Raw genomic sequence first — 25,886 nt, forward strand, 5'->3', positions numbered from 1 at the left:
ACATGTTTCAGCTAGGTTATCGTAGGAGCAGGTACCAGACAGTGGCAGACATTGAACGTTTTCACTTTTATTCATACGTGAACGTCCCGAAGGAAGCTTGCTTATGAGGGTCTGGTGTTTATGTACATACATTGGGCGTGAGGATTAGGTCAGGACTTTGTCCTCTGGTCTATCCAACTACATGAAACGCGCAGCGTCAGATTGAGATGGGCTGTGGAACATGGTAAGAGAAAAGAAAACTATTGACAAAGAGCTAATGAACACACTGGCAACTAATCTCCTCTATTTACGAGCTGCCTGGGCCTCCGAGAAGGGCAAACCTCCGGACAATGCTGGGGCCTATCTCATCGTACTCTGCCTTGGTGTGGCAGTAGCTGCGGAACTCTGGGGTCTGACCCAACAAGCTACCTCCGAACCACGGACCATGTCTCTGCCTCTTGTGCGTCACAACAGCCACATCCAAGCCACCACTCCTGGCACCACCACTGCGAGCTTCGGACGCGCGAATGCGAGCATCGACCAGGTGCCTGATATCACGCTGCAAACGCCGACCAAAGTCCTTGTATAGCGTAGATCCTCCGGACAAGACAATGTTCTTATAAAGGCCTCTCCGAACATCGATAGGGGAAGACTGGATCACACCGTCGACGACGGTCGGCAGCGGAGTCAAAAAGTCGGAAGAGTAGATTTCAGGGTTGAAGAAGATCTCGGGAGCAAGGAAGCGCTCATATCCGACATCGATGTTCACGGACCGGCCGTTGGGCGAGGTGACAGTATGCTTGAGGAGTCGATCCGGCTCGCGATCATAGCGGGCAAATTCCTTCACAATGTCCGGGCACACGTAACAATACTCTTCCTTAACCTTCTCAGCAGTTTTCAAGCTGCTATCGGGCTCGCCTCGGTCACGAAGCAAACTTTGTACGAAATACGTGATGTCTCGACCGGCAATGGGTATGCTTTTGATAGAGGATCCGATGACGTAGCCTTCCGCGACGGGAATAACATGGGTGACACCATCACCGGAGTCAATTACGGTTCCTGTGAGGGATCGATCGGTCACTTTAGAAGAAGTCCACGAGGCAGCGAGTGCAAGCACGGCTTGAACCGCAATGTAAAGACCAGCGCAGTTGAACGACTCGAACATGATCTCCGCAGTGTTCTCACGGTTCTCGGGAGGGTTCAGGGGCTGTGGAACCGGGATATATCAGCACATGTCGTTTCTACCATAGCTAACAGCAACCACGGAAAAGCGATTGAAATCAAAAACAAGCTTACAGGTTCAGTGAGAAGGAAGTAGTGGTCCTCCGGCTCGACGCGCAGGTACTTGAAGATCGAGTTCGACCAGAACCGTTCCATGTGATCCCAATTCTCAATCTGACCATGTCGGATGGGGTAGTTGATTCCATATCCCGGACCATTGGCAGCAGCTAGAGCTTCATCGCCGATGAAGAAATCCAGGTCTTCTGTACCACGCTTCGAAGACAAGTGTGAGCCTGCCCCACCACCTGCAGACAAGAACCCGGGTTTGTTGGCGACAGGAGGCTTGGTGCTTCCAGCACCAGATTTGGTCGCAATTGCGGTAGGGAAAACAAATGAAGGCGAGTCGTTACCGGCGAAACCTGGTTACTCGTCAGCCTAGAGCTCAGCCTGAAGCTCAAGGTTGGGCGGCTCGCTCTTGAGCGATAGGCACTGGGATAATTCAACGCACCTAATTTCGAGTATCCAGTACCGCTACACAGTAGCACCCAGAGTTAGTTATCTTTATCATCCGCGGGCGGGATCTGACGGTGTAGAGCGACATACTTGTCCATGACAACGGCTGGGGTTTGGGACGCCATGACGGATGAGCTGGAGCACGCACGTCCACAGTTCCCCTTTCTCCCAAACCGCGATTAGAACAATCTGCTACCGGTCGGCCTGGAGATAATTGGGAGGCCAGGAAGCAGAGAATAGAATGGAAGAGAAAGTAAAGTGGGTACTGGAAAAGGGAGAGGGTCGTTAGAATAGCGGAGGAGGGGAGGGAAGGACGGAGAGGCGGGCAAGTAGTAAGTAGTAGTGAGTGTACCGTCCGTACCTTAAGTCTCATACGTATGCCCGTTGTTTTAGGTAGGTAATTTTTCCGTATGGTAATTTTGGATACCTGAGGTTGATGACATCGATGCCAAGCCCCAGTCATGTGCTGTCCGCATATCAATCTACGTTGAACTATGAGTTGGTTTCATAATTTAGTATATATTCTCTATACATGTCTATCTTTTTCTCCTGGAAAGCATTCCCTTTGTATACAAAAGACATAAATTGTTTGTAAGTTATGGCATCTACAGATCACTCACCAGAGGTAACTGCCTCTCTGTCTGGGTGACTGTTCTTTCGGAAGGAACTGCGAACCATTCAAAACCGAGACATTCACTCGGTCTATATTTGTGTTGTCTTCCTCCATTCTCCTTCTGGGCACCTTTTGTACCTACAATCCTACACACTCATTGCTTCAAAGACCTTCTTTTTAATGCCATTCAGGTATTCCTAGTGCTTACTACACTTCTTTTGTGATGGAATCATAGCTATACCCATACCTTTAGTCTTAACACTATTCATTGTCCCTAATACTAGTATTCCCTAGCACTGTTCTTCAACTCGACACGCCTTGTCTTCATTGAACAGTTGATCAGTCCTGCAAAAACCTTGTCTTCCCTTATTTTCATCCACAATTAAAAACGGAAAATTGACACAGTTTCCTAAAAACTAACCAGCGTGGAAATATACCGACCCGCAGACTCTGCTGTGCAAAGGAGAGCCACCCCGCTGAAGGGATGTTTCCTCAGTGTGTGCTCTCTACTCTCTGATAGATTGGATGCTGAATCACCAGTCTCCGCTACGAGCTTTGGTCTTGAGTTGTTCCCAAACTGTGTGGAGTCTTCCACCTTTCTTATTTCCGCAACAACCGGCCGCAAAGCTACGCGCCGACTTTTCACCCTCGTCGACAAGCCAACTCAAAGACACAATGAGCCGTCCACGGAGAGACGATGTCTCTGCCATTTTTGTCCATGCAGGAGCTGGGTTTCATAGTCCGCACAACGAAAAGATACATCTAGAAACATGTGAGAAGTGAGTTGTTGACCCCACTGGCGCCGTGAGGCCCTTTTCTGATCGCGCAATATTCTGGCATGTCTAATCTTCAGTAGCGCAGCGAAAGTGGCAATTCAGATGCTCAAAAATGGTGGATCAGCTGTTGATGCCGTGGAAATCGCCATTATGCTCCTGGAAGATTCTGAAATCACAAATGCCGGTTACGGCAGCAACCTAACCATCGATGGCGCTGTTGAATGCGACGCTACTATCGTAAACCACCTGGGCCGAAGTGGTGCGGCTGGCGCTGTTTCTCGTACGTTCTCGCTAGGAGAATTTGTTTCGCGCTGGCTAGTGTATGAATAGACTGACATAGGGTTATAGAAGTCAAGAATCCAATCTCATTAGCCCGGGTCGTTCTTGAGGCATCAACAAAGCCGTTGACTTTGCAGAGAGTGCCTCCCAACTTCCTCGTGGGACAGGGCGCCACGAGCTTTGCGTATGAACAAGGCCTAATTGTGATTCCCCATGACGGTCTGATATCTGAGGAAGCACGGGGGCGTTGGCTGCGCTGGCAACAGGACTTGGAAGCGGCCGAATCGAAAGAGGCCCAGCAGTTTCCAGCAAGATATGAGCGTCACAAGGCGTACATCCGTCGACCAGTGAGTGTCAATCCGACAGACTTACTTTCTTCACCAAGCAGCATACGACCTGCCTCGTCGCTTAGCTCCAGTTTAGGTGATACACGCCTTAGAAATTCGGGTATCTCTTCACCAGCCAGTTCTAGCGATACTCTCATGTTACCACCACGAGCCAGAGACACTAGGTATATGGATGGTATAGTGTCTCAGACTTGTAAATCCAGCACCATCCCAGACAGTACGTCATTGGAGACATCCCATTTTCCTGGACCCAGTATGGACGTTGAAACGACGCCCCCTTCTGTTGCCGCGGATATACACTCCGCAGATATGGATCAAATTAGCGATACTGTTGGTGCTATAGCAGTCGATTCACATGGAAATATCGCAGCAGGATCATCATCCGGTGGAATTGGGATGAAACATCGTGGCCGTATTGGCCCTGCAGCGCTCGTGGGCATCGGTACTGCTGTTATCCCACTAGACCCCAACGACCCGGACCAAACATGCGTTGCTACGGTCACTTCGGGAACCGGCGAACACATCGCCACTAGTATGGCTGCTAGCACCTGTGCCTCGCGCATTTATTACAACCAACGAAAATGCGAAGATGGTTCATTTGAGGAAGTCACGGAGGATGAAGCGCTCAGGGGAATGATAGCGTCCGAATTCATGGGTAACAGACGGGCCCTTGCATCCACCGTCGTTATATGTAGAAGGCTAATTCCCTCTTGCTTAGGCCATCCAGGAGTCAAAGACAGCCACTGTCGGGGTGCCATTGGAATAATGGCGGTCAAGAAAACAGTCGATGGAGTGTACCTGTGTTTTGGCCATAACACAGATTCTTTCGTAGGTAGCCCCAGTTTATCTCTCAGCTCTTTTATACTAAATGCAATCAACTCAGGCCCTAGCTTCGATGAGCAGCGAGGACAAGAAACCAGTGTCTGTCATGTCACGCAGCAATGGAAATGGGAGTATCGCACAAGGTGGCCGCGCCTACCGATCCAAGAGGTAGGAAGCACTTTATGGTGCGAATTACAAAATATTACCCTGACTGAGCTTATATGTCGTTAGGTACAAGGTACCCAGTGCTACAGCATAGCCATTCACAACAGTAAGTCCTCTTATTATCTATGTTTTGATGTATTTGGCGTATTATACAAGTCGACGTGAACGTGACTTTTCAACCCGATTACCGGTGACCAGCGTTGTCTGTCAAACTATCTAACGTTAGATAGTGTTGTTACTTTCCACGTGTGTTCGGCGATCAATCAACTGATGTAGGCAGGAAACCGAAATACGATGTTGGCTAGAATCCTCAAGACTATGGAAACCACTCTGTTTGCCTGTGTGGCGGGTGATGTCTTTTCAAACTGTCTTTCTCTCGAAAAATGACACTTATGAAATGTCGGAGTGTGTCGACCGGAGTTTGTGACTGCCTCCTGCACGTATCTGAAATAGGATACCAAATAGAAGCTGGATATGTTCTTTGTAACACAATCTGTTCACATCGTCTGAGACCAAAGGTAGCAGACACATAACCTTACTCCTAACCCTCCTCCATGACGCAGAAAAACATTGTTTGATAATGAGTAGGGTATCAGGGCCCCGGTGTAGGCGTAGGCGTAGGTGTAGCTGTGCCCGACGGACCGTTCACGCGCTTCTTCTTCTTCCTCTTTCGCGTGACCACGGCTGGCTTAGCCCCGTAGTCACCCATTTCAAGGTTTGTGCCGCAGGTCAGGCAGTTGCCGTTCTCCGGAGGCTCGCAGAAGATGCTCAGACAGATAGAACAGACAAAGCCAATATCGACAACCCGTCGATGACAGAAGCAAGCCGCACGGAAGTCAACATCGACTCGCGTCGGAAGAACCAGATGTCTCCTCGATCGCTGGTCTGGCAAAAAAGCCATCATCAGGTACTGCAATAGCCCCCGAGGCTCAGTCAACGACATATAGACCCCCTTAGTAGCATCCGAAGCCTGCTGCAGAAACACCGCATCCCCACTCAGTTTGCACACATCAATCGGAATATGAAGCCGCTGACAGGCAAAAATACTATTCATAATCGGTATATACTGATGCGCAGAATCACTGGCGCCACTGACGGATATGATCAAGATCCGCGACTGCAACCCTTCCGCAGTGTCCGTCCCAGACATATGTCCACCACTAGATGGACCACCGCCCGACGTCTCAGCAGCCGTATCAGCCCCATGGGCCTCAGCCCACGCAATACTCCGCCGGTTAATATGACTAAGAGCCAGCGTAAGCGCCCCTGCCATCATCGTCGAGTTGGTAGCTTTCACGTCCGCGCCGCTGGTCGACGCCATCAGTTCACGTAGATTGTGCGTAACTTGCTCCTCCACGATCCGGAACGGTCGGTATTTGTTCACCTGTCCCGGTCCTTCGGTGGTATTATTATTGGTCGACGACCCGTTCATCGAGACGTCGCCGTCGGCATCTTGGTATGTCTTCGTGGCTGGGTTCTCGCGGGGATACAGCCACGCCGCCTTTTGGCTGTGGGAAGCTACCACGGCCACCTCGTTTGCGTAGTTACAGGCTAGATGGGCATTGAGGAAAACTAGGATGTTTGCGATCGCCTTGGAGAGCGGGAGGGAATCTTCGAGGAGGGCCCATGCGTGGGGGTTCGTGTCGAGGATGAGGGTTAGAAGGGCGGGCGCAGGATCTTATAAAATTATAATGTATGAGCTGGGGTCGTTCTCTTTGCAGAGTTGTAACTTGTATAGCTTGAGATGGGGTCTTACCGCGTGCACTCGTCTCATAGTGCTCTGTCGCATCCACGGCGTTCATGGTATAGTCTTATCCGGTGATTTGTATAGGTTCTTAAGAGATAAATAGAACATAACCTGATATTAAAAGACAATATGTGAAAGAGAGATAAGCTCGAGCTAGGTAAAAAAAAAAGAAAAAGAAAAAACTAGTCAAGTCATAACATCATTAGACTTGCGATGGGTGTCGGCGTTTGGAAAAACCGATGGTTTGGTCGTTTTCGATCCCAACCACCCGTCTCAGCCCAGGCAGTATCGGTTGGTTCGAACTGATACTTGACGCCGGGAGAAGTTGGGTAGTTGTTCTCCGTTGGTCAACACGGGGAGAGGAATATTTGGTTTGGGAGGCGGTAGCGTTATCAAAGCTTTAGCTCTCTACTATCTTAGGTCAACTTGCCAATGAGTGTCGTGCACGTGACCTTGGGCTGGAGATGTTTAGGTCAATATACTGTAGTATAACTATCGAATACTGAATCTAACAACGCTACAGCTGGAATTCTTGTGATGGGATTTGGTCCTCAGCACCTGGTACGTAAGAGAAATGGCATGTCTATGGCTAGTAGCAGCGGCAGGTGAATTTTTGATCAACTGCCGCTAGTTATCCAAAGCAGTGTATTCCAAAGTAGGTTATTATCCAGTCTTTTTGTTGAAGATCGGTGTTTAGAAGGGAGCATATTTTCTAAAATATATCATGTTGAGTAATCCTTCCCGTAAAGATACCCAAGAGTGAACAAGTATGGCTCAAGCACGTATTGCAGAATCGACACTAAACATCTATATCTCATTAAATTGCATAAATGGTCTAAAAACCATGCCTTCGGCTTGATGGCATGTTGAATTGCCTATGCAATGGCAGGCGCTCAAATGACAGCGTCCGGCTTTAAGTGAAGGTGATCGTCTTTCTGCTCCGCTTGGTTGAGAATAGGTATTTGAAGAGTATCTTTCAGAGCAACTGGGGTAGGTTGGACGAGTGGGCTGCGTTGAGGAGTGATTGAATTGCTCTGATGCTCCGTAAGACCTTTTCGGATAGCGAGAACAGAGTCGACAATGACCGCGTCAATACCTTCGGACACTTGGCGCTGTAAAAGTATTAGTCAAGCCTAACATATAGGCTAATGCTGGGGCACACTGACCTTGACATTCGCAGGATCATTGTTCAGAGTTCCATAAGAGACGCAAACCAGACCTGACTCTTTCACGACTCGAACCAGTCGAGGACAGAGCACCAGTGGCTCGGCCTGCGAGACAACACCGAGCAGGTTCCACCTGGACGCAAACCGAACTCCCTCCTGCAAACTGCTCGCGCGGATATCACCAACAGGGGAGGCTCCAGAATCTGTCAAGAAGAGCACAGGGATAGAGGGTTGTTTGAAGGAAAGCAACAAACAAATGTCAGGGTTGAAACTAGAGAAGATCATATTACGACCTTGACCTAATTCGTACGCCTGGGTAAGAACCGTGTCCACAAAGGAGTTTAGTTCCACTGCGTAGGTATCCATCTCCTCTTCCTCACTCTCATAGAGCATGGGGTATTCTGGCGATCTCAGTCAGATCGTCTCGTAGCTGTTCTAGGGAGGGCTAGATAACTCACTCAGTTCAATATTGAATCCAACAGATTTAGGAAGTTTCTTAAAAAGCTCTTCCAATGTGGCGAAGGGTGCTTGGATGTGATTGCCTCGGGTATTGCCTTTGAAGCCTTTCTTCTTGAAATCGCGAGTGTGCTTGATCTTCTCGTTTAATTCCGCGGGGTCGTATTCAGAACCGCCGACAGACATTGAGCGTTGACGAAGAGTAGAAGTGTTTCCATCCTTTCCAAAAGCATCAAGCGCCTGGGATGGGGAGCCAGATCGACGAGACGATCCACTGTCACCCAATTGAAGGAATTGTTCCAACGTGAGAGTATGAACTGGCGCATCAATTCCCGTTTCACTGACGAGGAAATCATGATAAATAACTGGAACATGATCCTTGGTCAGCTGTACATCGAATTCAACATATGATGCGCCAAGGTTCGCGGCTGCAATGAACGATTGCACCGTATTTTCACCAAGCTGCAACGAATTACGGCTGGCCATATTCTTGCCCAAGCCACGGTGTCCAATAACCATGGTCGAGCTCATACTCTTCCAGTAGGTCCGGTCACCGGTGATGGACATGTTCGGGTGCTTGAAAGGCGTGACTATGAGGAAGTTGAATGTGACCGTGCCGATGACTTCCAGGGTGTTTGCAGCCACAATAGGGACAGTCGAGTCACCCTTCAGGTTGATGCGATTGGAGCCCACGCTTTGCTTAATGCTAGAGAGCAACGCCACACCACGCCCAACCACCTGGTCTTTCGAACCAGCATAGGTCGGGACGAGGTCGAATAGAAGCCTAACCTTCGTCGCATCGGCAGTATGGAAAACGATTGGCTCCGTCGAGATATTGTCTTGCACAGGCAGATCGATGATCTCGGGTTCTCCATGAGCCCCGTTAGCAGAAACAACGATGGACAATGCAGTATCAAGCTGGGTAGAATGAGCGTTCTCCATTGGGATACGATCAAGGTTAACTGCTTCCACGGGCCTGTGCATATCCATGGTACCCAGGCTCACCAAGATCATGGCCTCGTCGGTAAGATACCTGTGTCCAAAAGATTTAACAGGTTCGACATCCCGCGTACTAGAACTCCCCGAGGGCGTGCTGGTATTAGATCTTCGCTCAATCAAAGAGGATGGGGCTGGAGGAGACGAGGAAGCTACAGGAATCGGTATCACAGGCTCAGCTTCCGCGACATCAGGCTCAGGTGTAAGTTCGGCAAGACGTCGAGCGATGTCAAGGTGACCTCTCAACGCCGCATGTTCCTTCGCAGTCCACCCAGAGGAGTCGGCTTTTTCAAGGTCGGCACCAGCTTCAATCAGTAGGTTTACAACGCTCAACGATCCATCAACACTCGCAATGAACAGTGGTGTCCAAGAGTACGTATGCTCAGCCAATTCTGTATCCGCCTTCTGGTCACTGCTGCCCTGTAACAAAATCTTGGCGCACATATGATGTCCAAACCGGGCTGCGACATGTAACGCGGTTTCGCCTTGCTCGTCCTGATAGTTAATATTAACCCCTGCATCCACCAGAAGCTTGACGATATCAACAAAGTTTGCTTTTGTGGCCATCGCAAGTACTGCGCTTGATTTGGAGACCTGTTTCCGGGTGGTCGACTTATCCGGACTGGCATCCTGCCAGTTCTCGGCGTCTAGAAGGGCGCGTGTAGTTAATGGGTGACCACCAACCACACTCAGATGCAGAGGGGCCCAACCATCATTATCCTGCCAGTGCGGCCCATCGATACCCCCCGAAACATCAAATATATCCCAGGCCTGCAGGTGCTCGATGATGACTTCACAAACAACTCTGAACCCGTACTGAGCAGCATAGTGCAGTGGGGTACGACCCGAGATATCCTTGGAAAGCAGAGCAGGTCGTTGCCTAGGCCGGAGCTCGTCTAGCAGGTGGTGTAGAAGCGATACCGATGGATCTGATCTATCCAAATGCTGAGGGTGATCCGACTCCTTCACTACATTCCGAGGAGGCTGCAATGTTGGCAGGGCAGCGGGCGTAATATAATTGGAAGTTTCAAGGGGGAAGTCGAGGACCATTGAGGCAGACTCCTCTGAGTCAGTCGTGGATTGAGCCCGACCGATTGAAATCACTAATCTGTGAATGCAGTTACGCTTGTTGATGTCATCTTCATCGTCAAGGCTATCCATTCGGTCGAGCAGGACGGAAATGCAGAATTTCGAGCGGTAGTAAATAGACCGCTGCAAGAGGCTCTCGAGGACTTTGGGGAAAATGTTTCCTCCAAGGTTGTCCGTAGAAGTTCTAAGGTCCTCCAGTAATTCCAGGAGGACGTGTGTGTCATCTTTGCGCAACGCTTCGTCGACAGCAGCAAGCAAACTCGAGGGTAAGTTTAAGTGCGGGCGAGCTGGACCCCTCTTCAGTGAGAGGGAAGAGCGAGTGGAACTGGCATCATCTGAGACCTTCTGCTCACCAAGTACCGAAAGCCAGTCATTGATTTGCTTCAATGACTCAGTGACCCGCGCATTCGAGGCGAATGGAGATGGGTCGACCTTCGTTTCTAGATAAGTCCGCTGCGCATGGACGCCTACTTTCTTATCAAGTTTCTTGGTGATCTTGATGAACCCACGACGATTGACTTCGCCATACCACTGTAATTTCCGCAGCTGGCCACGCAGCTCAAGCAAGGCGGCCAAAAGGTCCTCAACCTCCTCCGAGTCAAGACGGTGGCCAGCATCCAAAGATTGACCATACCGGTCCTCTAGCAACTTGAGGCGGCGAGCAAAATCCGAGTACTTCTTATTATAGAAGTAGTCGACATCCTCGAGATTTCGATCGAGGGAGTAAAAGAATCCTAGGGTATCCGGTCAGGAAGACCGCTTCGCGGTCTAGATACGTGGCAATCATAGAAACGGCTCACCGGCAAGATCTGCCTCATGGCCAGCCTTCACATCTTCTGCCGCCGACTTGATGAGCTTCTTCAACGCCTTGTACTTGATGTAGGAGGAACTCCACTCAGGAACGACGTTCCGTGGAAGATTGCGTCCAAACTTCATTGCGTTCTCGTCTTCTGACAATCACAATAAGGTATAATCTGTATCAAGGAAAAATGAGCAGGCTGTAAGCTCCTCTCGATAACAAATGTCTCGGATGCTTGAGAAGATCCCTGGGGTTTTTTACACAAATTCCCCCAATCACCAACTTGAGAAGAAGAAAATATAGACAAGTGGCGGAATAGACCAAGAGCTAGAGACGGATTCGAGAAGGACAAAGGAAAAGGACACTTGAAACTTCGAATGCGGCAGCGCCATGTGTCAGTTTACAAAGAAGCCATTGCGCAAGGCGTTCGTCTCTGTGCCAAGGTGGAAAAGACTCTCACGGTTATATCGATTGAAAAGGGATGTTGAAAAAGTGTAGGTGGCAGTACGCGCAAAGATATTGACAACTACTATAGCGTGGGCGGAGTCAGCACGTGAAAAGCTCAACCAGTCAGGAAAAATTGCGGTGAGACGCCGTTATGGAGACAATGCCCAGTAAGGGGAATTTGGATACGGTGAATAAAAAAGAAATCCAAAAACAGAGAAAAAAAAGAAAACAGGGAGGAAAGAGGGAAAGAAAAGGATTTTGACTTTTATTACTTGGAGGTCAAGGTATAGACATCCACCAAGTGGATCTCAGAGAGGCTCAATGACAGTGCACATGGAGGAAACGGAAACAGAGGCCAATACCTTGAGAAACCGGAGTCAGGGAACCAGGGAACGCCAGAGCAAAAGTGGCAACAGGGGGCAATAACGAGTGAGATGCGCCAAACAGAGCACACGTTCCGGGAGGCGGAACGTTGAACTTGACTGTTCAGGATCAAAGAATAAATGGAGCTCCGCGAATTAATGCTCGGCGTGCAAGGCGGGCGATCTCTGATTTGCTCGCGCCACGCTGTTTGTTCCGGGGGATGTGATCTCGGGACCAGCAAGAAAAACTGTACCTTACAGATGGATAGAATGCGGGAGGATGACGGTAGGGTTAATCAACGCTTGCCCTCAGCCCCCGTATCTACTACTAAGTACTAGTAGTAGACAAGTCGTAGGTGAATGCAACGTAATTGAGATATATATAAAAAAACCACCACGGTCGCAAAGGGCACAATCAAGTAATGTGTCAGGACCAATTACTTATATGTGGGTTTGTGAAGAAATTGTCAAGATCCTTCGATTCCGGATCGCCACCTCTATATATAGTCTCCCACGGCCGCCAGGGCTTATTCCGTATCATAATGAATTAAACAATAAATGCTTCCCTCCATGATCCATACCCCCGGAGAGGGGCCGTGGAGCTTCGGAGAAGACGAGAGGCATCAAGACAACATCCCATTTGCCCAAGGTGGTCGAGACTTTGATCCGAGCTTTCCACAGGCCAAATCAGAGTTCGCGTTGCATACCGCCGGTGGAACTCAGTTGGTCAATCTCTTTCATTCCCCATCACCAGCTCGGTGCCTTGATCCTCAGAACAAAATAATGAGTTAAGAAGGGTGGGGACACCGTCGTGTTCCATTTCCATTTCGAAATCCTCTGCCCCTTCTCGTGCGTTTCCCTGCATGTCACATGCCCTTCCTTACCCCTTAAACACAACCAAGAGGTATGGAGGAGTCAGCAAGGGATCAAAGACACTCCGGGGAAAGAAGAGAGTTATGGAACATTCTTCGAAAATAGGGTTCTTCTTGATGACTGCTTCTCCCCCTTTGCTTTGTTTTTGTGGGAGCGGAGAAAAGGAGTTTGGTCCCCTTGGTCTTGTTGTCGTCAAGTGCCGCCCACTTTGATGATGATGATGTTGTACGGATTCACGGAATACACCTCGATCCACAAATCCAAGTAGGGCAAACACAATAAGTGGACTTTATCGGAAGTAGTATCCAGAGGTACTAATAGCAATAAGCTATGGGTGAGATTGGCTTTGAGCACCTTCAGTCCAATCAATCACTTCCTAGTCTGACATGAATTGCTGTTGTGTCAATACACTCCCTCTAGAAGTACTAGTAGTATCATTCCCCACCTCACATGAACAAACAGCCACCAGATCGATGCGTCACTTGTCACGATGCCAATTGAATTTCCGTTTTGATCACCGGCATTCTTTCCTTTATTTCCAGAAGCCAACCCCACCGACGATGGGCATTTAAGGTATTCCGTACGAGATGTCGGTATGACCAGTAAACCGATGCAATGGGGCCGCTCTGATTGGCCCCACCTCTACTCTATAAGAGTCGAACTATTTGCCCACCATCGTCAATCGTTCTTCTCCTAATGCACCTCCTGCGTAGCTTCCTTGTTCTAGACTGACCGCGATCATTCTTCCTCCCAACGTTCCATTCAGCTGATCATGCTGGGCTTTATCTCCCAAATAACCACCGGTCGGCGCCATAATCGACACGCTCCTAGTATTAACTACGTACTAACTTCTCCTTCCCCACTTCACCGCTACCTGGTGACAATCATAATTCCTTGCTTTTACACAGTACTCTATCTCGGCACATGGTACACAACTACCATAGCCTGAAACCTGTTTCACCCATGCACACAAAGTACGGTACGTTACAAAAGTACGTGGGGGGTTGCGTTTAACTCAGTAATGCATGAGTAAGATCAATAGGAGCACATCATCGCCCATGGCCATCCCCGCTCACCGACTCTGACGTCGGTTTGCAGCGTCAGCCGTGATTGAGATGAGGGGCTCGGTTATTGGAGCTTATAATCCTTCTTTTTTTTTTGGAGGGATTGTTTGCTGGATTCTAGCATTTGGATGCATTAGATGTCTGTCTCGTGTATATGTTGAGGCGTCCGAGTCTCTGATATAAACAATGTCTCGCTAAATGTATATAATACTAGGAATAAGAACCACAAGATAAATAGTAGAACAGAACCAAGATCCTAGATAAAACAGGGATGTATGTACACACATAAGCACTATGCATAAGTGAATCAACTTCTATCAATCCACCCTCACCCAAACCCAACATTGTACCAAACCCCAACATACCTAAACAACCCCCAAGGACCAAAAAAAAAGAAAAGAAAAACCCACCAAAACCTCTTACAAATAAGATCGAAACCTCACCACCACTACCCTGCCCACCCGAATAAACCCACGTAGTACATGTGCGTCCTCTAGAGCACCCAGTCTATCCCACCCAACCAAACCCCAAGTAAAACCAATCCTAACGAAACCCCCGGAATCAAACAATAGACTCTATAAACCACCCCACACCCTCCTTTTCAGCACCACCTGTAAAGATGCCCAGCTCCTCCCCACGGCCCTCCACGACTGGAAGCACGACTCGTCCGTTGCCAACTTAACAAGGGCCCACCCAACACGATTCTATTATATTCGCGGATTCGAAGAGGTAGGGACTTTTTCCTCCGCCTGTAGAGGACGTCTGTGATTCTATTGCTCTGTATTGTTAGTTTGCCTCTCTGGTTGAGGGAAAGGGGAATCGGAGGGGGAGGGCTGTTGATTGTGTTATTTCTCGGTTGAGAGGTGGTACTACGCGTAGTGCATCTTTGTTAGCACAGTGTTTGGGGCTGAGTCGGAGGATTTGTTGAGGGGTAGGCTGGCGCCCGTTTGGAAGTGGGCAACGCCCTGAGAATGTTTATTACGGGGAGGCGGGGGTGGGGAGAGGGTTGCAATTGTGGGTTCAGGGTGTGTTATAGTGTTTGGGGTTCTTCGGATGACCGCTGTGGATAGCGGTAGGGCAAGTGAGTAGGGGCAAAGAATCTCTACTTGAGAACTCAATATCGAAACTGTATCATATAACGTTCTAGATAACCCACTGAAAATACATCACAAACAGTCCTCCTGGGTCTATGAGTGGCCCGGTAAAGCGCAAATGCCCTGATGGCCAAACTGAAAATGACACCGAGCCCAGCCCTCATAACCCGGGTAAAATCATAAGATAACAGAATGGGAAATAGGAAGAAGCTGCTTGAAGAAACTACAAAGGACAAGCAACGCCGATACGCATGTCAGAAAAAAACAAGAACACCATAGCAATTCATCCCTAGCCCACGCCTGAATAAAACAATCAATCGCTAACAAGCAGGAAATAGGAACAGATGGGTAACCCATATTGCATGAAAAAAAAGAATAGATCCAAAACATCATTCAACAAGAGGCTTCAATGCTTCAACTCCTGTTTGGAGGACCGCGGTATTCCTCGATGTTTTCAGCACATTGGTCAGTATATCAACCGCACCGCCCTGCTTCAGAGCTTCTTTGGCGCGCCGGCCAATATCACCTGATGCGATGCAGCTCATGTTCCGCACGCATGCCACCCCTCGGTGCAACAACCCCTCATCATCTTCCTGGCAAAGACGAAGCAAGAGCGATACACCACGAGGCTTATCCAAGACGGCAGCGACGACGGAATCAAATTCAGTAAGCATAGCTAGACCTCCTCCAGCGGCTCTTCGGGTTGCGATATCATCCGCGTCAGTAAGGGCTAGCAAGATATGCAGGCGCTGCGCTGCCCGTTTAGAGCCGTCCGCAAATTTCACTATCCCAGCCTCACAAGTCATCAGGTTACACACTAACTCACATGCAGCCCGTTGGATCAAAGGACTGTTGGAAAGCAGCAGGTCCTCGATCACTGACCATGCCTGTCGGACAATGGCATCCGGCGCACTCTCATCCGGATGCGAAGCGAGATTCGTGAGCGCAAGAAGGCTTTCAAAAATGGGCAAAAGATCGCGTGGCTGATCCGCCGAAGTCTCAGGGGCCACCAGGAGCGCAGTTAAGGGTCGGATAGCCGAAGTGACCTGCGGAAATCCAGATGGAGGGAAAACGTGTGACGGATTCACGGAGATAAGAATGCGGGCCAATGCGTGGGAGGCATTAGGCACAGCTTCGTTTGCAATCGAACCAGAGCTCCCCTGTCTCGAGGTGCCGATATTGAGCAATAGCTTGACACCGCCCTGCTGGGCTAGGGTTCCTCTGGTTTTCTGATTCCGGGACAGTGAAAGCATGATCTTGCTTATAAGGCCCTGGATGGAAGGGAGACTTGTTTTGCTGCACTCAATAAAAAGCGGCATGATACCAGCTTCAATGACGGCATTGCAACGAGCGATAACGCTTTCATCCTTCTCAAGGGGATTTGGGCCCGCCCGGGCATCGGGAGAGGCCTCTGCATACGACTTGAGTTGTGACATCTTCTTTTGTTCTTCACTCAAATTCGGAAGGAACTGGGTGATGTTCACGATTATCATTAGACCACCATAGAGAACCGACGAATCGCTCAAGTTCTCATACAAAACCTTGATCAGGTCCCGCAGAAAAGTCGAGTCTTTGGCAAGCTGTTCCTTCACAATCGGCTTCACAGATGAGTATGCTAAGCCCTCGATTACGTTTTGAACATTCTCACCCTTGCGACTCGACATAATGGTCTTAAACCGCCCGACCAACTCAGCAACGCTCGCATCGTCACCCTGCACCTGACCATTAGACCGCGTTGCTTCCTTGTCAGAAACGCGTATCTTAGCCAATACCACCGCTGCCAATTCGGACGACTCATCGCTGCCGTTAGTCAGGGTGTGAGAAAGCCAATCGGAGAAATTCTTGGCGATGGCTTCGCGACAGGCCTTGTTAATACAAGCAGCGTTCAGTAGTTCCAACACTGAAACCTCCACTCTCCGGCGCTTGGCATCTCTAGCAGATACGGGAGCTAGGGAAGCCATGAATCCTTCCGATAAGAACAGAGTAGCCGCAATCTCGGGGATTACAGGAAAAACCGCGGCGGTAGCCGAAAACGCGATGATATGGTCATCAACGCGCGCCTTGGTAAGTTTGGCAGAGATGAGCTTGGTGAATCGGTTCTGTCCGATTTCCTTGGAGGCTTCAAGATACTTGATGGTCGCTAAAGTAGCTTGACTCCTCCACTCAAGGGGCAGCCGATGATCCAAAGAGGACACGATTACATCCAATTCTTCATCATCAATTTGGTCCTGCAACTTAGACGCATCGACAGCAAGGAGTCGTGCGATTCCCTTCAGAGAGCGACCGTCCAAGTCATGGCCTGACTCCATGAGCTTGGCGATGAACAGCAGGAAAAGCTCGCGCTCACAATGCAAGCGATCAGCTTCGGAAGGCCATACTGAAGGATCCAAGACGACGGTATCGAGACATACCGCAGCGCCGTCGCCTCTATCGTACATCTCATCAAAGAACGTGGTCACGGAAATCTGCAGCTTGTCTGAGAAAAACTGACGAACGCTGGCATTTTGCCGAACCAACCCTGAAATGATATCATCCTGCAACGAAGATAACGCATGTGCCTTGTGTGCTAGCAAAAGTTTGGCACATTCTAGGGCGACCTCCTCCGGAGGTTTGAGCCCATCCGTGCGCAGATAAAGGGCGGCATCCTTTCCAGCACTTTCGTCTTTGCGAGAAGTGTAACGGCGGCAGAGATCGAGCAAGTGGTGACCAGTTGCCTCCTCTTCCTGGATTTTAATAAAAGCTTCTTTGACAGCTGGATTGTCCGGGGCTAAAGAGAGCGCTTCTCGGAGATTCCGCGAGGCAGCCTGTGATCGGGTTGAAAAAGATATACGTTAGCGGATTATCGATAAGACTCCACACAAAGTATTGACCATGCGGGACAAGGGGCGAAACGTGGAGAGCTTTAGAAAGCCAGAGAAAACCAAAGAAGCCGAGGAAAGTGACATGACGAGATGAGGTAAGGACAACACATACTTCACGATGACCAGCGTCTACTAATTCAATCGCCTCCCGTGTGAGGTGTACAGCGCGTTCCTCGCCCGTAGAGTGAACCATTTCAGGTCAGAATGTGGCGGGAGAGTAAAAGCGCGAAGGAAAGAAAGTCGGTATTTGGTGAGCGTAAGACGGAGGAAATAATAAAAGCGATCAGCAATAAGGAGAAGAACAAGAAGAAGAAGAACGGAAGCTGTCAAGGTAATTTATGATTGCGGAGACAGCAAGACGTAATCAAGTCCAGTTCGTACTGTGTAGATAGAGGCACTAAGTAAGTCAACCCACGACCTTCAGAGCGATGGTCGAGCGACGAATCACACATGCAGTCATGGAGATAGAGTAAGGGAGAAAAGAAAATTCGAGGCGGGTGCAGACGTTCGTTGACAAGAATAGAAATAATCAGATCTCACAGGTGGAAGGGAGGAGAGCAAAGTGTGTGGGAGTGTAATTTCTTTTTCCTCCTTGTGTGGAGTAAGTGTATGAATGATTGATAGACTAGTTTTTTAGTATGGGAACCCTTTTTTGCCTCGCAAGATGCATCATACTCCGGAGTACACCTGAAGGAATGATGGGCCCCGGCCGTTTGGTACGCGGTCTTACAGGTGATCGGAGTGCCAAATGGTTGGCCGGAGTATGGGTAATGACCGGTATACTGTTGAAGTGTCTCTGTAAGATCCCGAGTATCGGTGATGCATCGACTGCGATGATCCTGTAACGGTACGGTCATGCAGGATCGAGACCCCATTGAAGAGGGCTCGGCGCTCCCCTTCGGGCCTCCACCGGACGCCTTGCTAACTCCGAGGCTTATGATAAGGCGAGTTTTCTAGAAGCATTACTGCTCCCCCCCTCTTCGCTACCAAGACAAGGGTTGTCTCAACAGTCCTCGGACCTCTCAAGATACATATAACGAAACCTACTTAAAGACAGTCGATATAACTTACCGCGTGGTCCGCTGTGCGAATTCAAACGCGACCCCCCCCTTCCGCCTTCCAAGTGCATCCAAAATACCCAATCAAGACTCTCCGATTCGGTAAAATTACCAGATCAACTGATATCGGATCGATTGGAAGGACGAACCAAGACGTTGTTTGAAGAACCAAGCAATACTCTACAGGTAATCAAAACATCTAATCAGAACCACATCCATCCCATGCACCGATAACAACCACAACCTTCTCGGATCAACGTCACCAACCATAGCGGACCACCAACCCACGTTGCCAATAACTCAACAATCCCACGGCGTCAGCATACCAAGACTTCCAAGACCCCTTCTTTTGCATGTTTCGTCACACTATTGATTTCCTGCTGCTCAACCACACCCTTGATCTGCACCCCCTCCCCCTTTCTCCTTGGAGCGAGATGTACAAAGCACAGCTGTCCCGTAGGTGCAGGTGTAACTAACTGCATCCAGTGTACTCCGTGTCGGGTTCGCTTTATCCATGCGCGCCCTGCCCACGGTTTGCCTTCCGTTTGGCCCAAGCTCGGTTCACCTGACTCAACTCTTTGGCGCCTATCGGTAGCACAGGAGGCTGAGTTAGTATCAATCACCACCAAGAGTACTCATTGATCATAGCTTGGGAAAGTTGAGGTGGACGCATGCATGTCCGGATATACACAGCTCCCCCCCCCCTCCAAAACTTTGACCGTTGGGTTGTCCAGTGATTTTCATTGAGAACAAGTCATGATTAGGATACAAAAGTATATTTGATCAATGAAGAAACGCAGTTGGTGGAGGTATTGATACCCAAAACATCCTACTACTCAAAAAAAACAAAAAAAAAAAAAAAAAACTGTCCTTGCCCTATCTCCTGCACATCGCTGTTCTTCTCCATATACCTGTTTGCGACACGACGTCATCCGCACATGACTGATGATGGAATCCGCACGGTCTGATTGTACTATAACCATAATCCCCTGTTTCACATCAGGCATCCCTCCTTGATGCTCGAGTGCAGTTCACTCATCCCCACCTTCACACGGCGCATCCCACTACGGCCGCTGCTTTTCCGCTGTTGCGGCTTACTGTCGGCGCTAGGAGAACCGCCTCGGGCACCGCTCATAACAGGAGCGATGAACTCTGGAGCCGGGGGTTCCATGTGGCCCTCAAGGGCGAAGACTTCGACCATCCACTCGTACCAGACTTTCCGGTCATCCGTTTGCCTATACATCGTTACGACCACCTCACCATTATCGGGAACATTAAGAGGAGTCTAGATTATCATTAGCGTTCCCCGGTCCCTCTACTTCGGAAGCGGTGACTAATGAAGGGAAATGCAATTGCTTACCTTGAGGGGGAAGTAGATTGGAAACCAGCTGATCATATTGGCACTCTTGCTGTCCATGGTAACGGGATTGGTCGAAAGTTCAACATCCCGGTACAAGACGGTCTCAAAGTAACCAGCTAAACCGTGGCATACTCCACGGTTCTGCGTAGGAAAAGCCAAGCGCGTCCGGCGCACATTGTGTGCATTGGAAATTGTCGATGTGGAAGGAGACTGTGAAGGGATATGCCTATTAGGGTGGGAGAAGGACCATGCAGTCTGTACAAATGGAGCCGGAGTTTCGCTTCCAGGTAGTGTCGATATGGAGGACCGCACGTTGCTGTGGTAGCTGCTGCCGCCAGTGGTATTACCCGGCATGGTAGGCTGGCTCGTAGAGAGAAAGTCGACAGCGTGCAGCATCACCACGTACGGAGTTTCTGGAGCTGCAGGGTTGGAAATTGTTTGATGCATAACATCAGCATGAAGCTTCGGAGCTGAAATAGGCGTGAAGTGGGCCGTATATGATTCAGGAATAGATATGCCATGAACCGGATTGATTAGATGAGTGATGCCGTCTAGACATTCAGGGGAAAGCTCATTGTCGCCGAACGAACCAAGTAGCTCGGAAACCACGATATCAACTGTAGTAGGCATAAGCTCGGGAGCGGGGCTACGGGATGCCGCATCGGAAGCTTGTGTTTTGTTATTGGGGTCGGTCTCCGCATCGTGAAGCATTGCATCATCTATCCCGAGAGACTGGCCCACCGGTGCTGAGGTTTGTGGGCTCGAGAGCTTCTTCTCAACTCGAGGTCCTTTCCAACTTCTCATGTCCGACTGAACAAGGGTGACTTTTCCTCCCCAAATAGTAGCATTGTGGCGTTGGAGGAGAACGAAGGCATTAGGGTTCTTTTCCACAGCCCACATGTCAATCTCAACGCCTGTTTCAGCGCTCGCTTTAAGTGCTCGGGTAACTAGCGGTCCTCTACCGGCGCCTACCACAGCGACAACAACTCGGCCATCTGGGTTCGAGGTGGGCTTTTTCTGCTCTGCCCAGTCCTTCAAGGCTTTTGCAATAGCGCGCTCATACCATTCATACTTAATGGGGTCTTTCTCAAAGACCTCATATGTGATACTTTCCAAGTTGACTGTCAGTGGCTGCAGCGGTGCCTGCAGATAGTCCTGATAGCCTACGCCGAACCTCTCGATAGCAGTTCGAGCTGGCTGCCGCTGCTGGAGATTTCTAATGTATGAAAGATGGGGTGTGGGGTCATAATGTTTCTTGTTGGAAACTGCTGCTTGTGCGAGACTCGGGTATTCAGCGCCCTCGAGGTTGGTGGCATGAGAATTGTCAGCGTCCACACCGGGAAGAGTGCCAACATCGCACAGAAGAATCCATGGTGGGCTTCTAAGACGCATAAAACGAGCGATCAAAGATTGATGGGCTTTGGATAAAACGGGGTAACCCTTTTGGTTTTTGATGAAAGAGTCGGCATTGAATGCAAGCAGGCGAACCGGCTCTGAGTGCCATCGAGATTGGACAGACATTGAAGGGAGGTGCTTCTGTAATGAGAGCGCTAGCGAAACTGATTTAGCAACAAACACGCAGAGTCTATATCCCAACTGATAGGGACGGAACCCCAAGGGTAGCCTGTGGAATGGCGGGCGATGTATTCTTACCTACGAAAAGCCTTGAGTGATATTTACAGGTTCTCCTGATAGTGTCCCAAGCCTCCCAAGTTCCATATGGGTCCTCTTTCGGCAATTGTCCTTCTTCCAAGTTTACAAGGAATTCTTCCCGGGCAAGGGGAGCTAGGTCGCCCATCTCGTCGACCTCGAGATCCGGGCTATCAACTGCTCCCAGCCAGATATTGAATTGGATATAAGGGCCAACACTGATGGCATCCTGTATCGCTCTTGCGTAATAAACTACGCCTTCTGAGTGCATTCCCTTGTGGTGAAGTTTAGGGCCCGGGATCAGAAGGTATCCGATACCACAAAAGGCTGCATAAGCGACCTCTAACATGAGGACCTGGCGGGATATATCTGCAATCAATGGATCCGGAGAACAGAGATCGATCCATGAGCTTGTCACGCCCACAACCTGGGTCATTGCTTCGTTAGGAGTCAAATGGGTATCCGAAGGTGCCAACGGCGGAATGACCAGGGGTCGGGTATTTTGCGTTGTGGCCATAGTTCCATGAACATCAGGAGAAGCTGCCTGTATATTGGACAAGTGTGAAGAGAGCAGACTAAGGACCCGGGAATGGAAATGAGATGTGGTTATAGGGGCGGTAAGCATATCATACTGAACGAGAGTAGATGTTAGCACGCAGAACGGGGGATCAGAATTCTGCTATCCATACATTGCTTTCATGAGCTGCCTGCACGACCTGGGTCGTAATCGGCACTGTGCGTTTGCTCTCATGTTGTCCAATGCAGAAGCCAGGACCCATATCCTCTGGGTTGCTGAAGCCTTCCATGTTAGTAAACAGAAAGAGCTTTTCCAAGGTCACAATTAAAATTCCTCTTTAAATTGCATAAAATAATATGTCACAGTATGCTCAAGGCGTCGAATCCGTTTCTGCGTAAGATACGAGAGATTGAAATCAATTATAAATTTTGGAGAGAGATTATTCTTGACACGGTATCTGTGTGGAGGATTAGTCCCGCATAACAGGCCAATTGAACATGGGTCCAAGATGAGTTCTGAAAACCATTCCGGAAGGATCCTGAGGAGAAAAGAAGAGACAATAGTAATACCCGGACTAGTGAGTGTCATTCGCCCCTCACCGAAAGTTTAAAGAAATCGACCCTACCCTGTCTTAACCCTGAGTCGCGATCCAATCCATCCCATCATTCAGTCCCTTGCCTGTTCGTGGGGTCAAAGTGGCGGCAGAATACAAAGGCGGTGAGCATAACAATGGAGACGGAGCAGCTGTGGCGATGTGCGGCCGACTTGCCTTATCAGGAATACTTTTTTTTCAATCCGTCAATAAAGTTGTCTTGCGGAGCCGAGTACTTGAGACTCAACTGCACGAACAGCTTCTGACCCCCCGTCCTTCTTTTACCCCTCACACGCCATGGTTGATCACCGCTCTGACTCCGAAGAAGGTTCGCGTGCTAAGCGTCAAAAGATGGATAAAACTGGCACGGATCCCAAGGACAATCCGTACCTGGCTCATATGTATGCGGACACTTCGTCGAACGGCAACGAATGGGTTGAAGATAAGGATTCGCCATTTGCCAAAGTGAAGAGACATCAGTCGACTGCCGCTCAGGCACAGAAGATCGAAGATGGAGACATCAACCCTTTCAGCGGCCAGCCATACTCCAGCAAATATTTCTCGATTTTAAAAACTCGGCGCGATCTTCCTGTTCATGCGCAGAGGTAAGTACAAACATTCTCTTCCGTTGATCGCGATTATATACAAGAGCGCAGCCTCTAATATTCATGTGCAAAGAGATGAGTTCCTTCAACTCTACCAGAAGTCCCAGATCCTAGTCTTTGTCGGTGAGACTGGTTCCGGTAAAACCACCCAGATTCCTCAGTTCGTCCTGTTCGATGATCAGCCACAAAGCCAGCGCAAGATGGTCGCCTGTACCCAGCCTCGACGTGTGGCTGCTATGTCAGTAGCGCAGCGTGTGGCTGCTGAGTTGGATGTCAAACTTGGAGAGGAAGTTGGTTACAGCATCCGTTTCGAAGATATGACGAGCCCCAAGACATGTCTTAAGTACATGACGGATGGTATGCTGTTGAGAGAAGCCATGCACGATCATAACCTTAACCGTTACAGCACTATTATTCTGGACGAGGCCCACGAAAGAACCATGGCCACTGATGTTCTCATGGGTCTTCTCAAAGAAGTCGTAGAACGTCGACCAGATTTGAAGATCATTATCATGTCTGCCACCCTGGATGCCCAAAAGTTCCAGCGCTACTTCAACGATGCTCCTCTTCTTGCAGTTCCCGGTCGTACTCACCCAGTCGAGATTTTCTATACTCCTGAGCCTGAGCAGGACTATGTGGAGGCCGCCATTCGCACTGTCTTGCAAATCCATGCTACAGAGGATGATGGTGATATACTTCTGTTCTTGACTGGTGAAGAAGAGATTGAGGATGCTGCGCGCAAAATTTCACTAGAGGCAGATGAGATGGTGAGAGAAGTCGACGCTGGCCCCTTGAAAGTCTACACTCTGTACGGTAGTCTTCCTCCGCATATGCAACAACGCATCTTCGACCCGGCTCCACCACCGCGTCGTCCTGGAGGTCGTGCCGGTAGAAAGGTCATTGTTTCCACCAACATTGCCGAAACCTCGCTCACAATCGATGGTATCGTTTACGTCGTGGATCCTGGCTTCTCGAAGCAGAAAATTTACAACCCTCGCATCCGTGTCGAGTCCCTCCTAGTATCGCCCATCTCCAAAGCCTCTGCACAGCAAAGAGCCGGTCGTGCAGGTCGTACTCGTCCTGGAAAGTGCTTCCGTCTTTACACCGAGGGTGCTTTTAAGAAGGAACTGATTGACCAGACGTATCCGGAAATTTTGCGGTCCAACCTTTCATCAACTGTGTTAGAACTGAAGAAGCTTGGAATTGATGACCTTGTTCACTTCGACTTGATGGACCCCCCGGCTCCGGAAACGCTTATGAGAGCTCTTGAAGAGCTTAATTATTTAGCTTGTCTTGATGACGATGGCAACCTAACCCAACTTGGGCGTCTTGCCTCGGAGTTTCCTCTTGATCCTGCGGTTGCGGTTATGCTGATCAGCTCGCCCGAGTTCTATTGTTCAAATGAAATCCTGTCTATCACAGCCTTGCTTTCAGTTCCTCAGGTGTTCGTGAGACCTGCATCTCAACGAAAGCGGGCGGATGAGATGAAAAACCTCTTTTCCCACCCCGACGGTGACCATCTTACTCTCCTTAACGTCTACCATGCTTTCAAGGGCCAGGATGCGCAAGAGAACCCCAAGCAGTGGTGCCATGACCATTTCCTTTCCCTACGATCCCTCCAGTCGGCAGATAATGTGCGCATGCAGCTCCTGCGGATCATGGAGCGCGAGGAGCTGGAAATGGTTTCAACGCCATTTGAGGACAAGAAGTACTATGAAAACATCCGACGCGCTCTCTGTGCCGGATTCTTCATGCAGGTTGCGAAGAAGGAATCCCAAGGCAAGAGCAAATACACGACTATTAAGGACAATCAGAACGTCCTCTTGCACCCGTCGACTGTTCTAAGCTATGACGCTGATTGGGTTGTGTACAATGAATTCGTGCTCACGACCAAGAACTACATCAGAACTGTCACAGCAGTCAAGCCTGAGTGGCTCATTGTAAGCTCACTTCTCCCCACCACAATACATCTTTAGCTAATGGTCTTTGCAGGATATCGCACCTACCTATTATGATATCACGACCTTCCCCAAGGGCGAAATTCGCTCCGCATTGCTCCGTGCCGCAGAAAGGCTATCTCGTAAAGAGAAAATGCGTGGCGATTCCAGTCGGAGGCGTTAAATCACTGTCCATTTTTTGTTTATAGATTTGTTATCATTTTAACATCCTATGCTATCTTTTGTTACTGGGGCGTTGCCCTAAAGAGATGCATCCTCTCCGTCTCTGAATCACCAGGACATTGAGTTACGTGGCTCTGATGCGAAGCTTGACCCACTTTCTATTCCGATGGGATGCAGTTAGACTTGAGACTACCCACAATGTCCTTAATAGTATAGAAAGGACAATTGCCGACATTTTTATGAGATTAAAAGAATGAATGAATTCTTCGGGCACAAAAAACCTTAATAGAAGCCATAATTCATACAGTCTACCTG

At 49.3% G+C, this 25,886-nt stretch overlaps 7 protein-coding genes across 7 annotated transcripts; 2 read left to right on the forward strand and 5 right to left on the reverse strand.

Annotated features, from left to right (window-relative positions):
- Window positions 1–286: 286 nt before the first annotated feature.
- ABOM_009347 (actin-related protein 3) lies at window positions 287–1,838 on the reverse strand (the record flags this gene model as incomplete). The annotated part of the gene is made up of 4 exons (XM_022536475.1): window positions 287–1,186; window positions 1,276–1,619; window positions 1,709–1,731; window positions 1,804–1,838. The coding sequence occupies 4 exons, from the start codon at window positions 1,836–1,838 to the stop codon at window positions 287–289; spliced, it is 1,302 nt and encodes a 433-aa protein (XP_022385917.1).
- Window positions 1,839–3,001: 1,163 nt separating this feature from the next.
- ABOM_009348 (threonine aspartase 1) lies at window positions 3,002–4,722 on the forward strand (the record flags this gene model as incomplete). Its single annotated transcript, XM_022536476.1, has 5 exons — window positions 3,002–3,105; window positions 3,183–3,382; window positions 3,451–4,383; window positions 4,447–4,556; window positions 4,612–4,722. 5 exons carry the CDS (start codon window positions 3,002–3,004, stop codon window positions 4,720–4,722), a joined length of 1,458 nt encoding a protein of 485 aa, XP_022385898.1.
- A 585-nt stretch (window positions 4,723–5,307) lies between these two features.
- Window positions 5,308–6,517, reverse strand: ABOM_009349 (TFIIH/NER complex subunit TFB4; the record flags this gene model as incomplete). The annotated part of the gene is made up of 2 exons (XM_022536477.1): window positions 5,308–6,392; window positions 6,472–6,517. 2 exons carry the CDS (start codon window positions 6,515–6,517, stop codon window positions 5,308–5,310), a joined length of 1,131 nt encoding a protein of 376 aa, XP_022385897.1.
- Window positions 6,518–7,355: 838 nt separating this feature from the next.
- Window positions 7,356–11,105, reverse strand: ABOM_009350 (glycerophosphocholine phosphodiesterase; the record flags this gene model as incomplete). Its single annotated transcript, XM_022536478.1, has 4 exons — window positions 7,356–7,574; window positions 7,629–8,029; window positions 8,087–10,903; window positions 10,970–11,105. 4 exons carry the CDS (start codon window positions 11,103–11,105, stop codon window positions 7,356–7,358), a joined length of 3,573 nt encoding a protein of 1,190 aa, XP_022385889.1.
- A 4,092-nt stretch (window positions 11,106–15,197) lies between these two features.
- On the reverse strand, window positions 15,198–17,862 carry ABOM_009351 (UNC45-central domain-containing protein; the record flags this gene model as incomplete). The annotated part of the gene is made up of 2 exons (XM_022536479.1): window positions 15,198–17,612; window positions 17,782–17,862. The coding sequence occupies 2 exons, from the start codon at window positions 17,860–17,862 to the stop codon at window positions 15,198–15,200; spliced, it is 2,496 nt and encodes an 831-aa protein (XP_022385890.1).
- Window positions 17,863–19,721: 1,859 nt separating this feature from the next.
- Window positions 19,722–22,543, reverse strand: ABOM_009352 (protein arginine N-methyltransferase; the record flags this gene model as incomplete). Its single annotated transcript, XM_022536480.1, has 4 exons — window positions 19,722–20,012; window positions 20,088–21,637; window positions 21,741–22,368; window positions 22,427–22,543. The coding sequence occupies 4 exons, from the start codon at window positions 22,541–22,543 to the stop codon at window positions 19,722–19,724; spliced, it is 2,586 nt and encodes an 861-aa protein (XP_022385891.1).
- A 600-nt stretch (window positions 22,544–23,143) lies between these two features.
- On the forward strand, window positions 23,144–25,572 carry ABOM_009353 (DEAH-box ATP-dependent RNA helicase PRP43; the record flags this gene model as incomplete). Its single annotated transcript, XM_022536481.1, has 3 exons — window positions 23,144–23,451; window positions 23,525–25,391; window positions 25,444–25,572. 3 exons carry the CDS (start codon window positions 23,144–23,146, stop codon window positions 25,570–25,572), a joined length of 2,304 nt encoding a protein of 767 aa, XP_022385921.1.
- Window positions 25,573–25,886: the final 314 nt, after the last annotated feature.

Source organism: Aspergillus bombycis (assembly GCF_001792695.1).
Source record: "Aspergillus bombycis strain NRRL26010 chromosome Unknown contig00094, whole genome shotgun sequence".
NCBI classification, from domain to species: Eukaryota; Fungi; Ascomycota; class Eurotiomycetes; order Eurotiales; family Aspergillaceae; genus Aspergillus; species Aspergillus bombycis.